Below are 21,346 nucleotides of genomic sequence, written 5' to 3'. Positions count from 1 at the left end.
AGCTGACACCGAGGCCCCCCACCCCACCCCACAGGCTGCCCAGCCAGGGGCAGAGAGTAGCTGCTCAATTAGCGCCTGCTGAATCTGAGCCAGATCTGAACACGACCCATGGAGAGGCCGTCACGTTGGAGACAACTGTGAAATTTCAAATTACAGCTGCAGAACGCGAGGGAGAAGAAGAAAAGCAGAAATAGACAATTACACGTGTATCCGCGTCGCTGATCCTCTCAAGTGAAAAATTGGTTTTCCGCACTGTACAATGGAGGCATGAATTAAGAGTGGGTTCTAACAATGCAGCCGCCCCCAAGGCGGCCTGGCTCAGCGGTGCCCGCACCCCTCTGCTGTGCCCAGCGTGCATGCCTCTCTTCCGGGCGTCTCGGACCCTCCAGAGGCCATGAGGGCAGCACGCAGAGGCTCAGGCCTGCCCTGGGCAGGAGAGACAGAGAGTGTGGGGCTGTCCTGGCTGGGCCTGAGAGGAGGAAACCAGAGCACAATGGCCTTTGCCCCCTGAGACCCAGTCCATGTCCAGGACAGGGGCCTTGGAAGGAAGCAGGCCCCTAGTTAGGCAGTCCCCTCTCACCCTGCCTCTCCCCGGCCTCCAGCCCACCCCTCTCAACCAGACCTTCCCCGAGGGTGGTGAGTGTTCATACATCTCTCCTATGCACCATACAAGCCAGCTAACCCACCAGCCCTGTTCGCAGGGTACACACTGGTCATCCCTTCTGGAAGGAAGTGGCCAGTGGAGTCCAGAACCTAAAACCACACACACCTTTAGATCAAGTCTGCATCTGGGTGGGTCTCCCCTGGTGGTCCAGGTGTTAAGAATCCACCTTCCAATGTAAACTGGTACAGCCACTATGGAGAAGAGTATGGAAGTTCCTCCAAAAACTAAAAATAGAGCTACCACGCGTGCATGCTCGATTACTTCAGTCGTGTCCGACTCTTTGCGACCCCATGGACTGTAGCCCACCAGGCTCCTCTGTCCATGGGCTTCTCCAGGCAAGAACCCACTGGAGTGGGTTGCCATGCCTCGCTCCAGGGGATATTCCCAACCCAGGGAAGGAACTCGGGTTTCCCGCATTGCAGGTGAATTCTTTATAGCTGAGCCAGTGGGGAAGCCCAGAGCACCATATGACTCTGCAATCCCATTCTTAGCCATATACCCAGAGAAAATGATCTGAAGGGATACATGTACCCCAATGCTCACTGCAGCACTGTTTACAATAGCCTAGACATGGAAGCAGCCTAAACGCCCACTGACAGAAGAATGGATAAAGACGATGTGGGTGGGTGGGTGGGAGGGTGGGTGTGTGTGTGTGTGTGATGGAATATTACTCAGCCATTAAAAAGAATCAAGTCATGCATTTTGCAGCAACATAGATGGACCTGGAAACTGTCATCCTGAATGAAATTAGATGGAGAAGGAGAAATATCATATGACATCCCTTATATGTAGAATCTTTTTTTAAAAAAGATACAAGTGAACTTACTTACAAAACAGAAAGAGACTCACAGACTTGGAAAATGAACCTATCATTGCTGAGGGAAAAGGGATAGTTAGGGACTTGGGGAAGGTCATGTACACGCTGTTACATTTAAAATGGATACCCAACAAAGACCTACTGCATCGCACAGGGAATTCTGCTCGAGGTTATGTGCCAGCCTGGATAGGAGAGGGGTTTGGGGGAGAATGGATACATGTGTATGTATGGCTGAGTGCCTTCACTGTTCACTGAAATTACCACAACATGGTTAATCAGGTATACCCCAACATAAATAAAAGGTTTAAAGAGAAAAAATGAAAAGAATCCACCTTCCAATGCAGGGGACGCAGGTCCAATCCCTGGCCAGGGAAGTAAGATCCCATATGACCTGGGACAGCTAAGCCCACGCACTCTGCAACTCATGTGCCAAAACCAGAAAGCCCACAGGCCACAACTAAGTGCCACGTGCCCATCACAGCCAAATAAATAAATTAAAAATTTTTTAAAGTCTGCATCTGGGAATTTACATACGGAGATGTTTACATCAGTGTTGTAATAATGGAAACACTGGGGAATATGATAAATACCCAATAATTAGAGGACCGGTTAAATCCATTATAGGATACTGGGTAACTATTAGAAAATTACATCATCCAAAAACTTTTTAACCATACAGAAACACTAATAATATATTAAGTAGGGGGAAATCATTTGAAGATGTAAATATATGCATTAAAAAACTGGGAGGAAGGACCCCAACTGCCAACGGTGGTTCTGGGTGTGGTGATATTGATGGTTATCTTCCTCATTACAGTTTCCTATCTTCCAAGGAGGCTGCAAAGAGCGCAGATGACCTCTGTAATGAGAGTGAATGTCCAGAGCACAGCCTCCCTTTCTGCTCTCCTGTCACAGGCACACCTGACGCTCTTTTCCGTCTCCACCGATGCACGCTGCTGGCATCCTGAGTCCCCACCCCCAACAGCTCTCAGCCCTGGACCCAGCCCCACTCCCGGGTCTCCACCTGCTCCTCTGAAAGCTCTCCGTCCTCCATCCTCTTTGGAAAATAATGCACCTGCTCTTTTATTCTTAAGAGTCAACCCCACGCGTGGCAGACAAGTCAAATACTCTGGGCAGGTGTGAAGTCCCCCGGGCGTGTGAGGTGGTGGCTGCGGGGAGGGCTTGGGGCAGGCTGGGCATTCAGAGGCACGGCTGGCGACCCAGGCAGGACTGGGCACTGCGGAGCTGTCCTCACTGGGCAGTGGAGGGTCGGGAAAGGCTCTGAGTCCAGGGGCACATGGGTTTGGATTTGCATTTCCCAGAGATGACCTTGTGGTGTGGAAGACAGAAGGGGTGGACGGTGGGCTGTGCTGGGGTCCCTGGGGGAGAGGGTGAGGAGCAGACCTGGTGAGGATGGAGAGACAGTGGATACAGCAGATGGAAGGGGAAGTGATGGGGCCACAGCTGGCCCACCTGGGCCCTGGTTCGTATCAGGAACGTATCAGGCCCTGCTTCCCCGACAAGGGCAGGGCTTGGCCAGCAGAACACCGGCTGGATTCCAGCACTCAGCCGCCCCCTGACCACGTCCTTGTGTGCAGTAGACAACCTGCACGACCTCACGTGTCAGCCCCAGAAGAGGGAAGCACAGGGTATGGTGGGGGGTGTGGGGGGTGGTGAGGGGATGGCAGTCCTAAAAGCTGCCACTGAGGTTTCCCACTTGGTCCAGCGACTCGGTGGATTAAGTGCAGGTGTGAGGCGTCTCCTGTAGCTTCTTTGAATCCAGAAAACTAGGGAGATGGCCTACACGTGATAGGTGCTTGGCAAATGTTCAGTGAATAAATGAATGAAACAAGCCAGATAACCAGAACTTTCTTTAAAAAAAAAAAAGTAAGTGATAGGCTATAATTAAAAACTGAGAAATCTGCGTGATGTAAAATGTACGTGCAGGGCTGGTGAGGACAGACGCCCACCGCTCGTCTCCTCCCTGAGTCCACGGGATGAGGGGACTGCTCGGCACAGTCTAATTACAGGAGGCCTTGTGCCATTTCCTCCCTCAGAGCACACCGCCTTTCTCAGCCAGCGCGCTGGATCCGCAGACAGACACCAGACAGGCTTTTTGTCAGGGTCGGCGGGGAAGGCTGTGGCCGCCAGCAGAGTGGGCCCACTAGCGGGGTGCACAGAACACCCACGTGCTGAGAACAGCACTGCTATCGACACAGCCCTTGGGGCGTGAAGCTGGACTGCGTAAACGTAAGTCATAGAATCTTTGCAGAGTTAGGCTGCAGATTCACGAAGGTGCGTATGATCATTTATTTGAGAAACACAGAGCCACTGACCGCATACCAGCAAGACGGGGTCTGGGGACACGATGCCGGGTTGGACGAGCCCCTCGGGTCCCCCAGCCCTCACATTCCAGTGGAGCGGGAAGCTGACACTTGCCAGGAAGCTACAAACCACAGCAAGGGAGGGAAGCAGGCAGTGGGGCTTGAGGGGCTTGAGGAAAAGGCCCTGGAGAGGAGACAGCCGTGGACACCTGCAGGACAGGAGGCACCGGGCCAACAGAAGAGGGGGCATTCAAGGCCAGGAGGAAAACACCCACGTGTGGGGCCACGTGGGATCCAGTAAGCCCACCAGAACCTCTCGCCCCAATGATTACAACTAAAACTCTGGGGAAAATGCAAAAAGCAACTCCCCAAGGACTCTGAAAGTAAACATAAGCAGACAGACCACAGAGAAAGGGCGAAACCTGCAGAAATGACCAGCACAAAGGTGAGAAGCTATTTTCTTTTCCAGTTCTTTTTTTTTTTTCTTCTTATTTTCTCTAATAGCTTTGACCTGGGAGCAGGCCCTCAGTGGAGCTCTGGTGGCAACTTCTAAATACACAAGTGAAAAAGGACAGAACTAAAAAGAGAAACACACGAGCCCACAACTGTGATTGGTGACTTCAACACCCCTCTCCCAATAACTGAAAGAACAAGTAGACGGAAAAACCAGCCAGGATCTAGAAGAACTAACTGAACAATCCCTTCGTCTAACTTGCTCAAACTGCCATTTACAGAGCACCCCACCCAATAACAGCAAGACACACATTCTTGCCAAGAGCATATGGAATATATTCAATGAAACAAAACATGTTCTGGGACGTAAATGTATTGAAATCACACAAAGTATGTTTTCTGAGCATAACAGAATTAGTAAACAAAGAAGTTAGTAACAGAAAGATAACAAGAAAATCCCTACATACTTAGAAGCTAAATTTTGTTGTTGTTATTGTTGTTATTTAGTTGCTAAGTCATGTCCAACTCTTTGCAACTGCAGGGACTGTAGCCCACCAGGCTCTTTTGTCCATGGGATTTCCCAGGCAAGAAAACTGAGTAGGTTGCCATTTCCTTCTCCAGAGGATCTTCCTGACCCAGGGATCAAATCCGTGTCTCCTGCATTGGCAGGCAAATTCTTTATCTCTGAGGCACCAGGGAAGCCCAGAAGCTAAGCAATAAGTTCTAAATATCCCATAAGTCAAAGAGGAGGTTAAAAATAAGATTTTTTTACTTGCATGAAAATTTAAATACTGCACATCAAGATTTGTGGGGTGCTCTTAGAGGGAAATGTATAGCATTAAAATGCTTATGTTAAAAAGGATTTTGAATCAATAATCTAAATTGCTGCCTTAAGAAATAAGAAGAGGAAGAACAAATTAAACCCAAAGCAAGTAGAAGAAAATAAATCTCTAGCCACAGTAAGGAAAAAAGAAAAGACATAAATATCCATATCAGGAATGAAAAAGACAGAACCTAAAGACATCAAAAAGGGTAACAAAGGAATGTTATGAACAAGCTGGGCTTCCCTGGTGGCTCAGACCGTAAAGGGTCTGCCTGTAATGCAGGAGACCCAGGTTCGATCCCTGGGTTGGGAAGATCCCCTGGAGAAGGGGATGGCTGCCCACTCCAGTATTCTTGCCTGGAGAATTCCATGGACAGAGGAGCCTGGCAGACTACAGTCCATGGGGTTGCAAAGAGTCAGACACGACTCAGCCATGAACACTTTCACTTCATGAAAAAGTTATGTATATAAATTTGATAACACAGATGAAACAAACCAATTCTTTTGAGAAACACAAACTACCAAAGCTCATTCATGAAGAAATACAGTCTGCACAGACCTATATCAAACCTGAAGGAGAGGATTTCGCTGGCGGTCCAGTGGTAAGACTCTGAGATCCCATTCCAGGGGGCCCAGGTTCAATCCCTGTTCAGGGAAGCAGATCCCACATGCCACAACTAAGAGTTTGTGTGTGGCAACTAAATATATTGTGTGCCACAACTAAGACCTGGCATAGATATTGATGGACAGACTTTCAGGAGTCCACAGTGAGATACCACTTCATACCCACTGGGATGGAGATAAGCAAAAAGACTGATAACAAGTGAGGTGAGGACAGGAAAAATCGGAACCTTCCTACGCTGCTGGTGGGAATGAAAAGTAGTGCAAACACTTTGGAAGACAGTCTGGCGGTTCCTCAAACTGTATGATTCAACACATAAAATGTCCAGAATAGGCGATCTACAGAGACATCTGGAGAAAACACTTGAGAGTCCCTTGGACTGCAAGGAGATCAAACCAGTCCATCCTAAAGGAAATCAACCCTGAATACTCACTGGAAAGACTGATGCTGAAGCTGAAGCTCCAATACTTTGGCCACCTGATGTGAAGGGCTGACTCACTGGAAAAGACCCTGATGCTGGAAAAGATTGAGGGCAGAAGGAGAAAGGGGCAACAGAGGATGAGATGGTTGGATGGCATCACCGACTCAATGGACATGAGTTTGAGCAAGATCTGGGAGATGGTGAAGGACAGGGAGGCCTGGCATAGTGCAGTCGATGGGGTCACAAAGAGTCAAACACGACTTAACGACTTAGTGACTGAATAACAAATAGAGACAGAAGGTAGACCAATGGTTGCCAGAGGAGTTGGGGTGACTGCTAAAGGGCACAGGGTTTCTTTTTGAGGTGAAGAAAACGTTCTAAATTGACTATGGTGATGGCTGCGTAACTCTGTAACTATACTAAAAACAAATGAATCCCGTGCTATACATGAAGGCATTGATGATCTCTGAATTTCATCTCAACAAAGCCACTACCAAAAGATTTTAACAAGTATTTAAAGTACATTAAGACAAAGTAACTAGGGCATCAAACCTATGATTTTTTGGACGCTATTAGTTATGGCAAACTAAAATAAGTGTTTAAGTAAAACAAAAGCTGTGAATCAATTTCATATACATATTAAATTTTTAAAAATCTCAAAAAAACATCTCAAGGAGAGATGTTCAGTGTATGTAACACAGCTTATTTAAGTGGTAAAATGAATTGCAAAGGACATATACATTTATTTATATAATCATTACAAATTTCATGAAAATATTACATTTTCAAAAATCTCAAGGACAGGTGTTCAGGGTATGGAACACATCTTCTTTTAGTGGCAAAATGAAGGACAAAGGACACACACATTAACATTATGTAAATACTGTATTTCTATAATCACTGCAGGTCCGGTCAGAATCTGCTTTCTATTTTCTAACAGCCCTACTGCAGCTTTAAGAGCCCTAGTGCTCACGTGGGGACAGGGCCCTCCCGACTGGCACGTTCTGCCGTGGACACACACTGAGCGCCCCGTGGCAGGTCCCATTTCAGGTTTTTAACCAGAGTCTGCTTGGCACCCCAAGGAAAGTGCCGCCGAGTGAAGGTGAAGAGAAGGATCCGGCTGGGGGCAGTCTCTGAGACTCCGAACCCCAGGAACCCTTTCTCCAGCTTTGCCCAAGATTCTGGACGACCCAGGAGACACAGGGGAACTCCCCAGCCGCTTGTGGAGGTAGCCGATGAGGCCCACAGATCCACCAAACACCAAGGAAACGTCCCTTCTCGGGTCCTTCTTCCAGATCCTGAGCTCCAGGCCCTGGGACGCTGCCTGGTGTCCAGTGGGGGCTCAGTTACTGAACTGTGTCCTCCTCCTGCTGAACGGAGAGGGAGAGTTCAGAATAAGACCCGGGTGCAGATGCAAGTCCGCGGTGGCTGCCAACTTCTGCCCTGAAAGCTGGACCTCCCAGGACTGGTTTCCTCGTCCACACGTGGGGCAGAGGGGCCGCCCGCACAGAGATGCTGGGCTCGTGACTTCTGACCTGAGGCCGCAGGGCCCTGCCCTCTCCACCTCACAGCTGGGTCCTCTGACACCAGGCACCGGGCTGCAAGCGGCAGGGCTGAGTGGGCGTCTGAACTCAAGGGCTACCCTGTGTAGGCTTCCCTAGGACCAAAGCGCCCGGCTCTCACCGCCAAAGCTTTCCTTACACCCAAGACTGACTTCACTCAACCCGTGAACAGGAGGACCAGCGGGGTGTGGGAGTCCAGGCTCTGGGTCAAGGTCCTACCCCTACCGGCCCTGTGCTGGCACCTCTGTGAACCTCAGGCTCCCCGCCAGGGGGAGAGGGTGACGACAGCCCCTGGCACACCTCCCAGGATTGCTGCGTTGCTGTGGATGAGACAAGGGGAGGGCCCATCACAGTCAGCCAGGCGGGGACTGCCCAGTCCACACCACCACGTCGGGGCTGGGAGGCTGCAGGGCTGAGAGCTCCCCACTGCCACTGGACAGACGGGGCCGCGGGAGCCCAGAGGCTGTGACCACCTCCCCTCGGCGCCAGGCTGCCCACGTCCCTTCCCCACCTCTGCCTCCTCCCTTACCTCCCGCTCTCATTTGCGTAAAAAAGTTTGGTTTGAGGCAAAACTTAGTCAGGACTACACAAGTACAAAGAATCCAAATAAAAAGGCTTTTTAACATAAAGCTGATGAAAGAGACAAATGGAGAGTAATCAAAACCTCATTAGGGCAAATGAGCCACCGGCCTGCAACCCCGCAAAAACGGATGCCGCCCAGAACCCAGAGCCGAGGGCACTGCGTCTGCCAGGCAGCCGCCCCCGTGGGCGCCATCACTTCCGACGCCCTCACCGGCCCGGCAGACACCCCGCACAACACCATTCGGGGCTCGGGATTCTCACTTAGGCACCTGGCTCCCAGGATGGTGGTTCACCAGTCCAGCTCTGCATTAGAATCACCTGCAAAGTTTTCAAAATGCTGAGCGCAGAGACCACCTGCGGAGGGGCTGGGTCTACCCTAAGGTTCTGGGCGCTCTGACCACTAGGTCAGCGTGCAGACCAGCAACCACTGGCTGAGTGACCAACTGGTTCATCCCCCCGCCCCTGTCCGGGGCACGATGCCCATGGTGGGCGCCTGAGAAGAGTGTGTTAACAGATGCTGACTCAACTTCCGATTCAACTGGGAGGGCTCATCACGAGGGATTTTTTTTTTTCAATTGGTCTTGATTTAGGCCGTTAGTCATTCCTGCGACACTTCCATCCCATCCACCCAGCACTCGGCCACGCGCGCTGGGAATACAGCAGAAGTGAGCAAATTCCTGCCCTCAGGGAGTCTACACTCTGCAGGGGAAGTGCAGCGGAGTGAGAGGCGGTGACAAGGGGCAGAGATGAGATTCCAGGCGGGTGGGATGGGTGATCCAGAACATCGCCCCGCCCGCCCCCTGACACTGTCACCTGCATGAGGACACACACACACCTGCAGTGGGTCTGGGACAAAACTCCACAAGGAGGTCAAGACACCAATTCAAGATCTGCAAGTCAAGATGGCCCCTTACAAACTTAAAAAGAAAGAAAGGAAAGGGGCTTTCCCGGTGGTTCAGTGGTTAAGATACAAGCGACACTGGTTCGATCCCTGGTCTGGGAAGATCCCATGTGCCAAAGGGCAACTAAACCCCAGCACCACAACTACTGAGGCCCACGTGCCCCAGAGCCTGTGCTCCGCAACAAGAGGAGCCACCGCAAAGAGAAGCCCGCACGCCACAGCTAGAGAGGGGCCCCCAGCCAGAGAAAGCCCACGAGCACGGCAATGAGGACCTAGCAAAGCCGAAAATAAAGTTGTATTTTTAAAAATATTTTTAAAAAAAGAAAGAAAAGCTGTAGAACAAGCATGGAAGATTGATGATTCAGGTCAAACCAACACTAGAACAAAACTGCGTGGGCCTGTCGGAGCGAATCTCATCCTGAGAATTACCCGAGCAGGTGCGGTCAGGGCTTTGGAGGCCCAGTGGGGGCCTGAGTGCATCTGAGGCTCCTTCTTGGGCACAAAGTCCAGCGATGCATCAAAGCCAGCGCGGCCCCAGCCCGCCCGGGGTTGGCCCTGCTTGCAAAAGGGAAGAGAACTGGGGCAGGGGCCGGGCTCCCAGTTCCGGGAGCCACGTGTCCTAGATTCTCCAGGTCTGCTCCAGTTTGCAGCGCCAGGACCTGCTCAGCTGAGAGGTAATTTGCTGAGGTTGGAGTTCCATAATTTACTCTAGTAAAAAGGATGATTCACTAAATCAGTTCAGTTCAGTTACTCAGTCATGTCGGACTCCCTGTGACCCCATGGACTGCAGCACGCCAGGCTTCCCTGTCCATCACCAACTCCTGGAGCTTGCTCAAACTCATGTCCACTGAGTTGGTGATGCCATCCAACCATCTCATCCTGTGTCATCCCCTTCTCCTCCTGCCTTCAATCTTTCCCAGCATCAGGGTCTTTTCCAATGAGTCAGTTCTTCACATCAGGTGGCCAAAGGATTGGAGTTTCAGTTTCAGCATCAGTCCTTCCAACAAATATTCAGGACTGATTTCCTTTAGGATGGACTAGTTTGATCTTTTGAACTGTGGTGTTGGAGAAGACTCTTGAGAGTCCCTTGCACTGCAAGGAGATTCACTAAATAGGCAATATGATTTTTAAGCCTCGGGAGAAGTTTTCCTACAACTTTAATTCCTGATACAAGGGAGAAAATGTATTACCTATGCCAAATTTTGGCTCAAATTACAGAGTCATCTGACAGCAGACTTTCAAGTAACTACCTTGGAGCATTTCCCACAGTACTGACGGGCCCTGCAGGCCTGGAATTCTCAGGCTCCCATTCCCTGCTGGGCAAAGAGCCAGGGCCTTGCAAGGCTGGAAACTCCGGCATCTAGCAAACCATGGAGCCCACAGGAGCTTGGGTTCGGCCAAGAACTGCAGCGCTAGAACCACTGCATCAGGCCTCACCTGGCCTGGGATCTCTAGCTACACTTCTGGAATGATCAGTTACAGCACTGAATGGCAGCTAGCCTTTATTTCCCATTTGCGGGAGGACCCATCCCTCTGCAGAGATCCCAGGGAGGTCACTGCCCCTGAGTGGTGGGCGTTCCTGCAGGGCTCCCTCGGGGTGCAAGGGGCAGCAGACCCCACGTTTCCCCCTGACCTGCTGTGGTCCTGGTTCGGTGGGAGATGCCGGGGTGCAGCCATGATTCGACTCAGCCCCCCCACAGGCAGTTGTAGATGAACACCCCTCAGGTGACGACACCCACAGTCTAGTTATCACTGAGAGAGGTCACGGTGGTGAGGGTCAATCAAGGACGAAAACTGAGGGTGCTCACACGAGAGAAGCATGGGACCTGTTCGGAGGCCCTTTGAGCCCTGGCTTCTCCAAGTGTGGTCCGTGGGCCATCTGCCCCTCCTGGGAACCTGCTAAAATGTAGGATCTCGTCTGCAATGGGCTGAATGCTCGTGTCCCTCAAAACTCTATGTTTTGAAGCTCTAATCCCCAGTGCTTTCCTGTAGTCATGCACAGATGTGAAAGTTCAACCACAAAGAAGACTGAAAGCCAAAGAACTAATGCTTTTGAATTGTGGTGTGGGGACTCTTGAAAGTCCCTTGGACAGCAAAGAGATAAAACCAGTCAATCCTAAAGGAAACCAATCCTGAATATTCATTGGAAGGACTGAAGCTGAAGATAAAGTTCCAATACTTTGGCCACCTGATGTGAAGAGCCGACTCACTGGAAAAGACCCTGATACTGGGAAAGATTGAGGGCAAGAGGGGAGGGGGGTGGCAGAGGACAATATGGTTGGATGGCATCATCGACTCAGTGGACCTGAGTTTGAGCAAACTCTGAGAAATAGTGAAGGACAGGGAAGCCTGGAGTGCTACAGCCCATAGGGTCGCAAAGTGTCGGACATGACTGAGCGACTGCAACAACAGACAACTGCAGTCCCCAAAGTGATGATTTCTGGAGTTGAGGCCTTTGCGAGGTAATTAGGTTTGGGATAAAGTCACAAGGGTGGAGGGCCCATGGTGAGAATGGTGGCCTTAAAAAGGGGTAAAGAGATCAGAGGTTGCTCGCTCTCCATCACGTGTGGACACAGCAAGATGGCAGCTGTCTACCAGCCCGGAGGAGACCCCTCACCAGAATGCGACCACAATGACACCCTGATCTTGGAGTCCAGACTCCGGAAAAGTGAGAAATAAGTGTTCGCTGGCTAAGCCCATGGGCTGCAGCGTTTTGTTCCAGCAGTCTGAGCTGACTAAGACATCATCCGGCAGAAACAGAGTCCGCATCCTAACGAGAGCCCCAGGTGCTCTCCTACGTAGGGGAGGGTTGAGAGGCCTGCTGCAGAGATGACCTCCTGCTACCCCTTTCCTGCACCACTGGGGAAACCCGATGGAGGGAGGCTTTCGCCTAGAGATTCGCCTACAATCAGCCAGCTAAGCAAGTGGGAGAGGGAGGCTGGGAGCCAAGGTCTCCTGGCGCTCAGGCCAATAAGCTCCGGAAGCCCATTGGGGCTCAGACCCCCACGGTCACACGAAGGTCAGGCCACGGACATCTTGGGTTCCAGACCGTACCTACATTTGAGCAGACTCTCAGGAGACAAAAAGCATCAGAAAATCCCATGCCGGCAGCATGGAGCCAGCGCCAGTAAGCAGGCTCAGAGGGCTAGTGTGGAACACAGCCTGCTGACCGGCCGGAAATGAAGTCAGGCACTTTGCAGAGATGAGGGATGTGCTCTGATCATCAAACCTGAGTGGAGAGAGATCGGCCGAGAAGAGAGAGGAGCCAAATCGCCCATTTGCTGTAATGAATTGGGCTGGACTGGAGAAGCCCAGAATCCTGACATTGATCATGCAGCTTAGCTTAAGGAATCATAAAAGTCTATGGCTGGAAAGCAGCTTTAATGTCATCTGTTCCAACTGCTCCTCGGGCCCAGCGGGAGGCTGTCTGGCCCTGTTGTCATGCTCCAGTGGTGGAATCGGCCGTGGCCTTAGACACCTACCCCTCACCTTCAAAATGCGGACTCGCTTTAACCCAGCAATCTGAATCCTGGGGCCCAAGCTGCAGGAAATAAACTGCAAGTGTGGAAAACACTAGACACACAAATGCGCCTGACAGTAGAATGTATAATAAAGCACCCTGGGGTGGTTTGCCTGGAGATGATAGATAACAAGGGAGAGAAACAACCCGCATATCCCTGACTGAGGCACGGTTCTCTGGAAACAACGTTCCGCGTGCACACGATTTCCACAGGGTGAGGCACGGGGGGCCCCACCTGGTCAGCCAGGTCAGGGGGATCAGCCCTGACCAGACATGGAGTGACACACGCCGCAGCCAGACCCATCCCGGCAGGGGTCAGCCAAATCCCAGCTATGCTGGCCCTACGGATCACGCAGTCTTCGGCTCAACAACTCAACCCTTGCTGCTGTGGTGTGAAAACAGCTGCAGCCGCTACGCAAGAGAATGACCAGGACTGTGTTCCAATAAAACTTTATTTACAAACACAGGCGGCATGCCAGACTCAGCCCCGAGCTTCAGCTGGTCGACCCCTCATCGCCACCTTTACATCTATTACCTTTAAATGGCAAACCGAACAACAGGAAATGTCCTCCAAACCAACCTCAGGAAATGGTTTAATAAGCTGAACCACTTGAAATGGACTCATTTGATCCATATTTATTGGGTGCCTGCTGTGTCAGACACGTGTTCTGAGTACCAAGGATGACGCGAGGAGCAAACCAGCCAGGCGTGCGGTGTCCGAGGGATGCACTGAAAATCTACAAGAACTCAGCTCACTGTAAGAAAAACCCTCAGAATGCTGTGTGAAATGTGCGAAGTGAAATACAAAACTATAAGAATAAGACCGATCAACATTTAAAGAAACACACAGTGGAAAAGAACAGTGAAATTAAAAAAAAAACCGGCACATGTTACGAATGTTCACCTTCAGCTGGCTCGGCCACCCCTTCTATTTCTAGTTTCTAATTTCTTCATATAAAATCACATATTATATGAAATAATAAAGCCCTTCCCATTGTCCTTTTCATATTTATTTGTTTGGCCACATCAGATCTTAGTTGACAGCACGTGGAATATTTAATTGTGGCATGTGGGATCTAATTCCTTGACCAGTGATGGAACCCGGAGCCCTGGCATTGGGAGCACCAGGTTAAGTCCCCTTCCCATCATTTTTAAAAGAGGAAATCAGTCCTGATTTTAAGGTAAAGTCCGTGTACGTCCTGCAGTTTTCCTGGCTGCCCCTGAAGAATATAAGAGCCACACTCCTCAGCCCTAGGTGTCTGCACGCTCGCCAGGCAGGGCTGGAGGGTTCAGCACGCTGGACAGAGCCCCACGCCCCATGGGAGTGCAGCAGGACTGCAGAGAGTCACCTTAAGCCGGCACCCTTGACCCTCCTCTCTGGCCCCCCTGCTGGGTCCACAGGAGGCCCTTGGGCCACACCTCTCAGAGGAGACATTCATTGAAGCGGGAGAGAGAGTGGTCCCCTGAGCCTGGCTGGTGCAAATGGAACGAGCCCTGTGACCCAGCAAGGAGGACAGGCGGTCGGATTGTTGGGGAAAAGGAAGCAAAAACAAATGCTGCGCGGATCCCGTTACCCACGTTATCAGCTTGGGAAAGGGCTGGCAAGCATGCCAATACCAGTCACAGCAACATCTGCTCCTAACTGCTTCTCCCCTGGCGTTCTCAGAGCGCATCAGCTGGCGTCTGCCCTGGGAGAAAATCCGATATTTTTAACAAAGTCTTAAATCAGATGGCGTCCTTGATGAGCAATTTCTTACGTGGTTGGTCTTTGGGGCTAAAAACAGTCAGCGCACCTCCGAGGGACGTGGCCGTCAGCAGGGGCTGGGTGACCAGGAGGCCCGGCTTCAAACGGCATGACTAAGAGTTTCCAGCTCCAACAGCACTTCCCAGTATTTTCTTTCATTCATCATGTATTTATAGCCCAAATATGAGTGTTCCAGTGCTTTTATAAGTCCACGTGTCCACTTCTTTATGGGTAGCTTTTCTCTCTTTTCCAAATATTTTTGTTTAAAAAAAAAAAAATAGTCTCTTTGTAAAAGAAAAAAATGCGTGTTTTTTCTTTTAAAAAAAAGAGTACATCTCTCTATGTCTAATTCTCTCCCCCACCCACCCCCACCTCCCCCGTGTGAGGCACAATCCTTTAAGCTAGACACATATGGATGGAACATCCTGTCCTCTTGAAGGAAACTGTTTCTGGTTTTAGGTTCTCCTCAAAACACCAGCATCCCCCCTCCACAGCCTGGTGGGAGCTCACCTTCCTGCAGCGGCTGATCTGAAGCACCAGCCTGCCTTCTGAATCCAGCACTGGAGACCTCACCCCGCCACGTTTCATCCCAGCCGTTCGGAAAGGCCTCTGCTCAGCACAGACCCGCGGGGGCCGCTATACCTGCCAGGAAGGGGATGCCTTCAGGCAGCAGCTTCAGTACTGCAGGTGCAGCGGGCTAGAGCCCTTCCGCACGGGACCACCGACTCCCTCGGATCCCAGCTGGAGGACAACAGTCTCTGACAGTCTGCACCCTGTTCTTTGAAGGTCAAGATCGATGCAGGTTTCATCATGAATGACCCTGTAGCATTTCAGAGACTGGTGCCTCCTTCAGACCAGGGGCATTGCTTCTCAGGGCTTGAAAACAGGCATCCTGAAACCACTGGCTCCCCAGAGGCAGGAGCACTCAGGTTCTTCCTCACTGCCCCTCCCTGAGTCCTTCCTCAGTCTTGATCCCAGCCCCGCTGCTCACAAACCTCCCATGCCTCCTCACTGCTGACCCGAATCCAGACGCACAGCATTAAAAGTCTCTCGGCCCACCTGTCCTACTGCCTGGGGCCCATTCCCAGCCAAGTCGAGCAGGTCACTGGCTCTGTCCGCACCTTGCATCCCTCACAGTCTGCATGGTCGCCCTCTGCCTCCAGCTGCTCATTCAGTCAACCAAGATCTGCTGAGTGCCTTCCATGTGCCAGGCACTGGTCTAGAAGCTAGAAGTCAGCAGCAAACAAAACAGACAAAAACCCTTTCCCTGGAAGAGCTTACATTCAAAGAGAGGGAGACAGACAAATAGACACATACAGCCATAGTGTGCCAGATGATGATAAATGATACAGAGAGAAATGAGGTGTGGGGGGGACTAGTGAACACCAGGGCTGGCCGGCACCTGGTCCAGGAAGGCCTTCCTGCAGAGGCGGCATTTGAGCAGGACCCTGGAGGAGGGAGGGTGGGGACCTCTCCATAGAAAACCAGGAGGGGTGCACTGCAGGCAGAAAGAGCGAACGTGCAAAGGCCCCGAGGCAGGACTGTGGGACCAGAGCTGCAGAGGAGGGGCTGACGGGAGATTGTGAGGCCTGTGGGCCACTGCAGGGACACAGCTCTAACCGCGAGTGAGACCTGAGCCTGGACGGTGCTGACCGGAAGGGTGACACATCCGACTTTCGCTGTCACGGGCCACCCTGGCTGCTGAGTCGGGAACAAACTGTACGGGGCCGGGGCTGGGGCTGGCGCGGGTGGGGCGGTACTGCCGGGAAGACATTTATCAGAGAGGCAGGCGCTGCCATTACCCAAGCGGGAGACAAGGGCGGCTTAAAACCAGAGTTACAAACGGGTCTGCTGACGGTTTGGGTGTCAGGGGACGAGAGCAGGAGCAGAGAGCGTGATGATTCCGATGGGTTTGGCCTGAGCAACCGGAAGGATGGAGATGCCAGGTCTTAAGTGAGGGAAGCAACGGGAGCAGCAGGTTGTGGTAACGGATGGGACTGAACAATCGCTTCTCTATGGGACCGATGGGAACTAGCCTTTAAGCCCCGAAGGCAACACAGTCTCCTCTGTGAAGCTGTCCTTGCGCTGAGCTAAAATCTCACCCTCTCTGAATGCTGGCCCCACCCCAAGTCCCCTCCCCTCACGCACACACATACACACACACATGTGCACACACAGAGAACACTCCTCCACACCACTGATTTGGATCCACATATTACTCTAGGGAGTAATCCACAATCCACATACTCCCTTGAGTAATATGTGGATGATTCACTTTCTAACATCCAGAAGCATCTGCACACAGTAGGTGCTCCACAAATATTTTTAGCAACATGCTTTCAGAGAACTGCACCTACGATGCTTTAATATCTAACGACTCAAGACTGTTCTTTCAAAACTGTTCTTTCAAAACATCTAAAAATTATGCTTCGCGCTGATTAAATATTAAGTGGTAATTATTCCATCTCGAGGGTCCTATATATAGATGCTGACCCGCCCCCAATCATTCAAATTGTCAAGAAAGCTCTTCTGGAAAGGCCAAGTGAGGAAGGTGGGTGTTACCTTGCTGGTCCTTATGTCCCAAGCTTTCATTTCAGAGCTGAAGCCGCCACATACAAAAACACTGGGGTCTCTTGGGTGGAACTTCAAGGTAGTGATCCTAAAGTCACTTTGGCCACTGAATAGCTGGGTTCCTACAACACACAAGAAGAAGAGAGTATTAGAAAAGACTCAGATCACAAACTAAATATCTTAAAACTAAGATGCCACCTGGTATGGAGCCACAGAACAGAGCCCCCTGGGCCCAGGCGGCCAGTGAAGAATTCCTGGAAGCACAGCAAGGGCAGCATCTGCCCTCACTCTCAGGCTACCTGAGATCCTCTACTAGCTCAACCCCATCCCACCCCCACCCGCCAGGATAAGCAGTATGCCTGAATCCATGAACACCGCCTTTTAGGTGCTCAGTAAATACCATGCACATCAACCCAGGTAAAGCACATGACAACCCTAAGCCCACTTTGCAGTTTGAAGAAAGCAAGCCTCAAGAGAATTAAGTAACATCTCCAAAGCTGCACAATAACGCCATAGATCACTGATCTGGCAGTCTAAAAACCGAGAGCAGGATGCCGCAAAGTGATTCTTCTCAGGATCGGCACCTGACAATCACACCCTCGTGGCTTGCAATAGGATGTGGGGGGGGTGGGGTCTGATGTAGAGCGTGGCCGGTGGGGTGCCGTCAGACCCTGAGTGGTCAATGAGAGTGTGATATCACAGTGACGCAGGCCACAGGCTGGAGGAAAGGGCTGCGGACCACCTTTTCTCTCCGCCATGATACTGCAATCAAGCACTCCTAGGCGTTGTGCAAATGTCTGCCTGTATGCACGTAACTCTGCTGTGGAAAATATCTTCTTTATCACTGAGATCTCTTAGAGGTAAGCCATAAAAATGCCAGAATGGTCGATCATTTAGAACGGGTCAGCCTTGGGGCACGTGGGGAATGGAACTTATGCGCTGAGCCCAGGTATGTTGGCCTCCAAAGCCAGCGTGCCTTCCTCTCACAGTGCCACAGCCCAGGAGGGGCATCCTTGACCACCTTTGGCCCTCGAAAACCCTCCCCTGGACTGAGATGGTGGGCAGCTAGGGACCTAAGAAGCCGGAAGCCAGTGCCCTGCCAAGATCTCAAGCATAGTCTCCTCTCCCAGGAGCCCAGGAAGTGTGCTGGGCCCACAGATTCAGGAAGCACTTCAGGAAGGCTGCCTGGCTTTGCGTTCAGGACCCACACTTAATTAAACGCTCCACCAGCTCACCAGGGAAGGAGATCAAAGTCATCAACTGGTGCTCCTGAGACTTACAGCAGAAGTCTTGATAAATCCAATTTGCCTAGATCCTTGGTGTCCAACCTTGTCTGACAGCACAGGAGACACCCTTAGGCATATAATGCCAACACGGGTATATTTATTTAATAAATAAGTGACACAGTGTGCTACTGTACCCATGTATTATGAATATAAAAACAATTACCAAAAAAAAAAAAAAAGATGATTTTGAGACAAGGATAAAAGAATAAAATAACCCATATTTTAAAACACACTTTAATATGCCATTTACTAAGAGTACCAACAAACCTCTTGGAAATTATTAAACCAAATGAGTTACGATATTTTTAGTAAGAGCAGCAGGACTGTACTTACTTCCATTTTTGTAATGTAGGGACCTTTCATTGACTCGGGGACTTGACAGCAGTTCAGTTACAGCCTCAGTTTAGACACTGAAGTCTGTCAGAGCCCCAGAAGCCTCCTTCCAGAGATTCGAGGAACCAGAATGGAAGACATTTACCACTGGAAACAGGAGAGGCATTTCCCACTTTCTTCTACCACTGATGCAAAGAATTTTATGAACATTTTGCTAATAAAGCTCCATTTCCCCTAATGCCAAATAATGACTCCTGCAACTAATCTTTAACAACCCAATTCACAATCCACTGAAATTTTCATTTACAGGATTTTAGAGATTAGAAAAACACTGTTCCTGGGTTAAGAGTGCAAAAATCAAAGTTTTTAATAGGTGATACATTCACATCATTTGGGGCAACAAAAATTACAGAATATTACAAACGATTTAAAAACATGTTTTCAAAATGTCCTCTCCATGGTACAGATTTCTTGGAAAGAGGCTACTCTCTTGCTCTTTGTTAAAATATCACCTTTACCTTGATGGATGATTAAGCATGTTGATTTTTTTTTTTCAAATATCTTCTAAGGGCCTAGAGTTGGCAGTCACTTGTCATCACAGGAAATTTTGGAAACACTTGACTTTTTGTAAATGAAGACTCTGTGCCTCCTTAAGCTCAATAAGCCCCTCCGCTATTTTGCTACAAAATTCAATGCACAAAGATTTCCGTGGTCATCGTGTGTCATCGCGACATGCTGTCAAGAGCTGGTCAGTTGGGATCGCACTGCTGATTACGGTGAAGGGACCATAAACAGCAGCCTCGCTGTCCAACCCGAGGAGAGCAGTTAAGGCAAATACGGTTCTCTGCCTGGTACCAGGCTGAAAAGCCATTTACAACTGGAACTATAAATAGCACTGTGGCAAGAAAGACAATGCTGGATACTTGTTCTTGAGTTACAGGAATAATAAAGAAGGACGGATGCAAACAAAGATGGGAAGACGTAATTCGCCCAAGGAAATGCGTAGTTTGAGGGGCAGTAAGATAACTTCTTAAATTATACTAATATTGCTGTCATAATACTGCTTTTCTAATAAATAACTCCCCTGCGAAGCATCAGGAAGACGAGCAGACTTATGTTCTGGGTGCTGTACCCCTTTCATTAGCTCAAAAGACAAGCAACTCTCTCAAGTTAACCAAAAAAATTGCTTCCCAGGGAATCAATCTCATTGGAAACCTGGTACTTCTTGTTCTTACTCTTTCTTTTCCTTTCCTGAAACCTGTCTGGAAGCCAAACTCTTCCTCACCTTTCTGCCACAGTTGAAACCAAGTCAGAAAACCATGGTCAGAAACCAAGGGTGGGACTTCCCTGGTGGTCCAGGGACAAAGACTTCCCAGCCCCAATGCAGGTGGCCCAGTTCGATCCCACGTTCTGCAAATAAGTCTGCATGCCACAAGTCAAGATCCCGCATGCCGCCAGGAAGACTGAAAGGTCCCACGTGCCACAACTAAGAGCCCATGCAGCCAAGTAAACAAATATTTAAAAAGAAGATGAAAGAAAGAAACCCAGCATTTAAGAGCCCAGTTAGCAGGCTCCCCTCCCGGGAAGGATGGAGTAGAGGCTGCCAGCCCGTGCACCCCAGAGATGGACTTTGTGCCTGCAGCGCTGACCTCAGGAGCCTCAGTCCAGACAAGGGGCTGGGGGACCCCCACGGGGGCTCAGGGGGAAGGCAATCATCACGTTCCCTTGACGGAAAAGGAGCGTACAGGTGCCCCTGCAGCCCTCCCCAACCCGAGAAGGCCCCAGCAGGCCACAAGTCTTCTCTTCAGACCGAAAAAACTGCACCTAATGCCGACTTCTTGCTCATTTGCAATTCACCGCCAACCCTTAACTCCACAAGGAAAAACAAACCAACTGCCTGGAGGAAAAAAAAATCCTCCCTGTTTCTTGGACCATATCATATAACCATATGCTTATTTCAGGAAAGGCAGTGAATTAGCCACGTTTTTTTTTTTTTTTTTTAGCCACGTTTTTTTCAAAAAGTGTAGTGATACAGTCTAGCCAGCAATGGGGGCGGGGGGGGCGGGGAGGAGAGGAAAAGTGAAAGTCGAGCTGCTAAAAGATAATGGCTGAACATTTTTGCCGGAAAAAAATGTATTTCTGACTATGTTATTCATCCTCCATTCCCTAAAGAGACGGAGAGAGAATCTATGTCTTTTAAGTACTAAAATTTTCCAGTTAGAAGACAAGCCATAATTTATATCTTTTTTTCCTACTTTTAATTGTAATAACTCGGGATCTGCTGTATTTTCTTTGTTAAAAGGGACCAAAACTAAAAAATGTTTCCATTTTTTAATAAGCTTCAGTTCAGTTTAGTTCAGTCGCTCAGTCATGTCCGACTCTTTGCGACCCCATGAATCGCAGCACACCAGGCCTCCTTGTCCATCACCAACTCCCGGACTCTACTCAAACTCATGTCCATCAAGTCGGTGATGCCATCCAGCCATCTCATCCTCTGTTGTCCCCTTCTCCTCCTGCCCCCAATCCCTCCCAGCATCAGGTTCTTTTGCAATGAGTCAACTCTTCGCATGAGGTGGCCAAAGTTAATAAGCTCACAGATCCCTAATTTTCAAGAGAGACAACCTAAAGAGGTCTGGGGAGAAACTGTAACTCAATCAGGACCCCAGCGACCTGTGCAGAGCAAGAGGTGATACCGCGGAGGGGTTGAGGGTCACACAGACCCG

General features: G+C 50.1%; 1 protein-coding gene and 1 long non-coding RNA gene across 4 annotated transcripts in view; both read right to left on the bottom strand.

The window, feature by feature from the left end:
- WDR25 (WD repeat domain 25) overlaps positions 1–21,346 on the bottom strand; it is a 132,983-nt gene that overhangs the window by 26,399 nt on the left and 85,238 nt on the right. For all 3 annotated transcript variants that reach the window (XM_043489472.1, XM_043489470.1, XM_043489471.1), the window contains exon 4: positions 16,996–17,126. In XM_043489472.1, the coding sequence (XP_043345407.1) occupies positions 16,996–17,126 (131 nt within the window). The remainder of the gene's footprint in view (positions 1–16,995; positions 17,127–21,346) is intronic.
- LOC122454838 lies at positions 13,124–15,057 on the bottom strand. Its single transcript, XR_006273540.1, has 2 exons — positions 14,944–15,057; positions 13,124–14,677 (listed from the first exon to the last, which is right to left on the bottom strand). It is a non-coding gene; the product is annotated as an uncharacterized LOC122454838 (long non-coding RNA).

Source organism: Cervus canadensis, chromosome 17 (assembly GCF_019320065.1).
Source record: "Cervus canadensis isolate Bull #8, Minnesota chromosome 17, ASM1932006v1, whole genome shotgun sequence".
Lineage (NCBI taxonomy): Eukaryota > Metazoa > Chordata > Mammalia > Artiodactyla > Cervidae > Cervus > Cervus canadensis.
This window is presented reverse-complemented; position numbering and strand designations above follow the sequence as displayed.